Source organism: Anopheles cruzii, chromosome 3 (assembly GCF_943734635.1).
Source record: "Anopheles cruzii chromosome 3, idAnoCruzAS_RS32_06, whole genome shotgun sequence".
Lineage (NCBI taxonomy): Eukaryota > Metazoa > Arthropoda > Insecta > Diptera > Culicidae > Anopheles > Anopheles cruzii.
This window is the reverse complement of record NC_069145.1, coordinates 39,701,052-39,706,650: the sequence shown is the minus strand read 5'-3', so window position 1 is coordinate 39,706,650 and position 5,599 is coordinate 39,701,052. Positions and strand designations below refer to the sequence as shown.

Here is a 5,599-nt window from a genome sequence, read left to right as displayed (position 1 = left end):
TGTCCTGTTCGTGATTGCCAGGTGTATAACTGGAATCTTTTGTTTCTGCGGTCGCGTCGGTCGTGTGTGTTTTTTTTCGCAAAATTGTTTTGGCGTCATTTCGTTCACTGAACTTTTGTCCCCGCTTGTGTTGGTCGATTTTTCGGTCAGCTGATCGCCATTGTCGCCGTCCGGGCACTCAACACCAACACTTCCCACTCACCGACGTCACTCATCACTTCCTCGACACCATCACTATCGCCATGACTGATACCACGGACATCACTACGACTAATACCTGTTCGGCGTGCCGGGGAACCCTTGGCGCGGACGATGTCGCGTACCATTGTGCCGGATTCTGCAACGACGCGTTTCACGGCAAGTGCCTGGGATTGCCGCAGACATGCCGCAAAGAGCTGTTCCGCAACCCGCAGCTTTTGTGGGTTTGCCCCAGCTGCTCGGTCATGTTGGAGGACGGCGCTATGCGGATGAAGAGTGTTGTTCTGCGTGGGTTGGACCCCATGTTTGATCGGTTGAAGAGCGACATTCTGGCTGAGTTCGATCGCCGGTTCTCTCGCCTGGTAGAGTCGTCTCGCTCTCCTGTCGCCGTCGCCGATCGCCGTACTGATGCCTTGCATGCCGGTGCGACAACCGACACCTCATACGCTGCCGTGACCAAAGAACGCACGTTGCCTGACCGCCGCCACGAAGCCACCGCGGCTTCACTTAAGCCTCCGCTTGTCGTCGGTACTGCGCCGAAGCAACTAATTAAGACTGTCCCTGCACCCCAACCCAGGCTGTGGCTCTTCATTTCGCGTCTGTCGACGGACACTACCGACGCGCAGGTTTCTGACATGGTGTGTCAGTGTGTTGGTGACACGGATGTTGTTATCAGGAGGCTGCTTGCGAGAGACCGTGACATCGCATCTGTCTCGTTTCTCTCTTTCAAGGTCGGCTTACCTCCGGCCTTGAGAGAAAAAGCACTCGATCCGGCGACGTGGCCGGCTGGTGTCAGCTTCCGTGAGTTTGTTAGCAAGCCCCGACCCAACATACCTGCGTCCGGGTTGACGTCATCTCCCGTCCCGGATCAGATGTGTTTCACCAACCTGAGTTCCATGGCAAAATCGTTGACGCCGCCCCGTTTCTCTGCAATGGCACTACGTTTTGGCAACCGATCGTTCGGCTCGCCCACCAATCGGTGCAAAAGGCCCCGTCCGGACAGCGCCTCGAATAGTAACGACGATATAAATGTCTGACTGACCAGCGAATGCAATGCACCACGCCGCCAGACTTGTGATGACTCTCGTGAGCGCCCGCAACTTAATATATATTATCAAAATGTCCGTGGTGTGCGTACCAAGCTCGACGCTCTCCGGTTATCGATCACGGAGAACGAGTACGACATTATTGCCCTCACTGAGACCTGGCTGGATCCGGCAATCCCTTCGTCTCTCTTCGCCTCTACTGACTATACTGTTTTCCGTTGCGATCGCAATTCCCTGACCAGTGATAAGCGTCGTGGCGGCGGCGTTCTTGTTGCCGTCGCCTCATCGATCATCGCTCATGAATTACGCTCCCGCGCAACGTCACTGGAACAGCTCTGGCTCCAGATTCAGCACGCCGGTATGAAATGCATCTTTGGAGCTGTCTATCTACCACCTGTATTTTGCACATCGCCCACGGTGCTAGATGCTTTGAGTGCGACTATTGGCGACTTTCTGGAGCAGTCGAAGCTGGGTGATCGTCTGCTACTAGTTGGCGATTTCAATCAGCCGGTAGGTCCGCAGGGCTTCTGCAACCACCAATTTCGCGACCTTCTGAGTCTACATGGACTGGTGCAGAAAAACACGACACTGAATGCTCGCTCACGCATGCTGGATTTGGTCCTGGTCAACGAAGAACTTGATAATGAAACGCAGGTTGATGAGTCCCCAACAGCGCTTCTCCCATGCGACGTTCATCACCCGGCACTGCTAGTCAACATCCACCCGAACCTGAACAGCCCAGCGCAGGTCCCATCGCTGGCTTCAACCCGTGTGCCAAACAGGACTGGTCGGCTTAACTCTACTCTTGGACTCAACTTCAAACGTACCGATTTCGAGCAACTGCGAACCATGATCAACAACTTTGACATTACCACTTTATTAGTGGGAAACATCTCACTTGACGATGCAGTCCGCTGTTTTACCGACCACCTGACATCAGCCATTAGAACCTGCACCCCTTTGGCACGGCCACCGAGCACCCCTCCGTGGTCAAACACGCATCTGAAGCTCCTGAAGCGACTAAAGAGACTCGCGCTACGACACTTCAAGCAACAACGTTCCACAACGAATCACCAATCGCTACGCTATATTAGCGGTTTGTATCAATCGTACAACCGCTTTCTGTACCACAAGCACCTCCGGGGTGTGCAGTACAACTTGAGAAGGAAGCCAAAGACATTCTGGAGACACGTGAACAACTTGAGGAAATCCTCCCCAACGCCAACGACGATGTCCTTCAACGACGTCACTGTACACGGTCACCAAGAGGTGGCTGATCTATTTGCGACTCGTTTCTGTAGTGCATTCGGGCCAACGGTAACCGATCCGGCTGCAATTGCCCGTTCAGTCAAAAATGTTCCTCATGGACAACTACAATTCGACACCATCCACGCCTTTAGCGTCCCCTCTGTGGTTAAGGCATTAGACAGACTGAAGCCGTCGTATTCCCCAGGACCAGATGGCATCCCTCCCATCATCTTGAAACAATGCCGCGAATCCGTCGCTCCAGTCTTGTCGGCGATTTTCAATGCATCTATACGATCTCATGCCTTCCCGGCTGCATGGAAAATAGCCCACATGGTACCAATTTTTAAGAAGGGCAACAAACAGAACGCGGCAAACTATCGCGGTATTACGTCACTCTGCGCCTGCTCCAAAATATTTGAAATGCTAGTGCATGAGGAAATGCTTCTGAGGCTGCGATCGGTCTTAAGTCCTAACCAACATGGGTTTCTTCCCAAGAGATCCACCACATCCGCTCTCACCGAATTTGTGACGAAATGCAAGACCGCAATGGACGTGGGACTGCAAATTGACGCGGTATATACTGATTTGAAAGCGGCCTTTGATCGTGTCTCACATGACATCCTAATCGCGAAGCTAACAAAACTGGGACTTTCCCCGGCTCTAAGTCAGTGGATACGCTCCTTCCTAACCGGTCGTACATACAAAGTCAAGGTATCATCCTGCTTCTCTAAATGTTTTCCTGGCACTTCCGGCGTACCGCAAGGGAGTAACCTTGGACCTCTTCTATTCATTGTGTTTGTCAACGACCTACAATACGTGCTGCACGAGTCAAGATTTATTATGTACGCTGACGACGTGAAACTCTACGCCATTATCAGAAACCCCGCTGATTGCACTGATCTCCAAGCTGATCTCGATTCGTTCACCAGCTGGTGCGCACTAAATCATCTGGAGTTGAACATCGCCAAGTGCAATGCGATCAGCTTCAGTCGCTCCCGCCAACCTCTACTGCACCCATACACCATCCGCGGGGCATTAATTGAGCGCACTAGCTGTGTTCGGGATCTGGGAATCCTACTCGACGACAAACTTAGCTTCATAGAACACTACGAGCACGTCATTGCGCAGGCCAATAGGCAGCTAGGACTGCTATTCAAAATCGCTAACGATTTCCACGATATCCAATGTATTAAGGCACTGTACTGCAGTATAGTTAGGTCTACTGTCGAATATTCAAGTGTTGTCTGGTGTCCGTTCTCTGCCTGCTGGAGTGAGCGAATCGAGCGTATTCAGAAAAAGTTTACCAGATTTGCCTTAAGGAAAGTTAATTGGTGCGCGTCAGGGCAACTCCCACCATATCGTACGCGTTGCCTCCTCCTTGGCCTTGAGAGGCTCGATGATAGGCGGGCCATAGCTCAATGTTGTTTTGTGGCTAGCCTCATCAGTCACAACATTGACTCTCCGGTGCTTCTCTCTTTACTCAACATTTCTGCGCCGTCGAGAGTTCTAAGGAATTACTCGTTTCTGACTGTGCCAACGCAGGCGACCAGATTCGGGCAGTTTAGCCCTTTAAACTTCATGTCAACCAGGTTCAATCAGGTGTACCATTGTTACGACTTTGACCAATCTGTAAGCGTGTTTCGTCAGCATATTCGTTCGGTTGCGTTTGCGTCTGATTTGTGATTCTACAATCTGTGACGTCCAAGTATGTTTAGCTTTAAGCGAAATTTGTACCTTATTTTATATATTCTCCTATTAAGCCTGCTGGCCCGTAGGATGATTCTAATAAATAACAAATAACAAATATTGGCTTGCCGATGCCACTGCGGGTCTTATACTGAACCTGTGAGTGAATTTACTATTGCTTTGTTAGATGGTGCATCGACAATACATTCTCAAATAGAATCTTTCATTAGTGAACAAAACAAAATTTAAATTAATAATCAGTGTAGGAATAATAATGTTTCTAGCGTCCAAAGCTCGCATTGTTTTAGTATTACACGCATGTTTCAACCCAACTAATGCCCTTCCAGAGAAATGCTGTAATGGTCATAAAAACGTCCCGTTACGTTGTAACCGTTCTAATGGAGTGTCCATATGAAGTGAGGAAGTTCATCGATCGTAAATTTGTCCAATGTTACCGTTTACTGTTTGCAACCCCCCCGAAAAAAAACGAAAATCCTTCCATCACGCATCCGGGAGTTCGTTTTGGGATGTTTTATTGGCATCGTCTGGAGGGAAAAGTTTGCGCGATGCCGTTTTTTTTAGGTCGTACGGGGAACTATGGCAACTATCGCTGGGAACCGGAACTCCTCGTTGCGGTCATAAAATGGCTGGAAAACCTTTAAAAAATAGATATGCGGTGGTTCCGGTAATACGAAGACAATTGAATAATAATAATAATCTCCTGGGATCATAAAACCGAGTCGGAACGGATCGAGAGGCACGGTGATTCCGGTGGTAGGCTGGTCCGGTAGGTATGGCCTTCTGGCCGGTTCTGGAGTAGATATGACACAACCGCAAACCCGGGTATGCAGCGCTATCGAAAAAGGACGCATATTCGCGAGGGGCGATGGTGCGACTATTTTATGACGTTGTTTTGGGATGCACTAATTTTACGATCGTGTTATCCCTGTACTTTTAACTTTTTACTGTATTCCCATGCCGGAAAATTCCCATAACGACGTCCAAAACTGGGCCGAGATACATTACATTTGAAATGGCTACATTTACATTTAATTCGATTGCATATTCTGTATAATTTGAATACAATGTGAAAATAGTATAAAAATATTATTATCTTTTTAATTGGATAAAATTCTGCCTTGTATTTTCATTTAATTTCAACCAACTTTCCATCTTCTTGATCACAAATGAATATTTGGTGGATCAGAGACTGCATAGAGAGCGATCGAAAAAATCAAGATCATGGGTATTATTGTTGTTGGTTGAAGAATAAAAACTTTCGAAAACGCATTACATCACACCAATGAAACAATACTTTTAACAAATAAACATTAACGTTGGTTTCGAATAGATACTTTTGGACTTTTCGCACTTATTTTGAATCGGATCTATTTACCCTGTGGAAGGACATTGTCGAATCC

At 48.5% G+C, this 5,599-nt stretch overlaps 1 protein-coding gene across 1 annotated transcript; it reads left to right on the top strand.

The window, feature by feature from the left end:
• The first annotated feature begins 242 nt into the window (after positions 1-242).
• LOC128270382 (uncharacterized) lies at positions 243-1,235 on the top strand. Its single transcript, XM_053007781.1, has one exon. The coding sequence runs from the start codon at positions 243-245 to the stop codon at positions 1,233-1,235; it is 993 nt and encodes a 330-aa protein (XP_052863741.1).
• The last annotated feature ends 4,364 nt before the right edge of the window (positions 1,236-5,599 follow it).

Excerpts from the sequence above, each read along its gene's own strand:
- LOC128270382 (XM_053007781.1), top strand. The coding sequence starts at position 243 with ATGACTGATACCACGGACATCACTACGACTAATACCTGTTCGGCGTGC.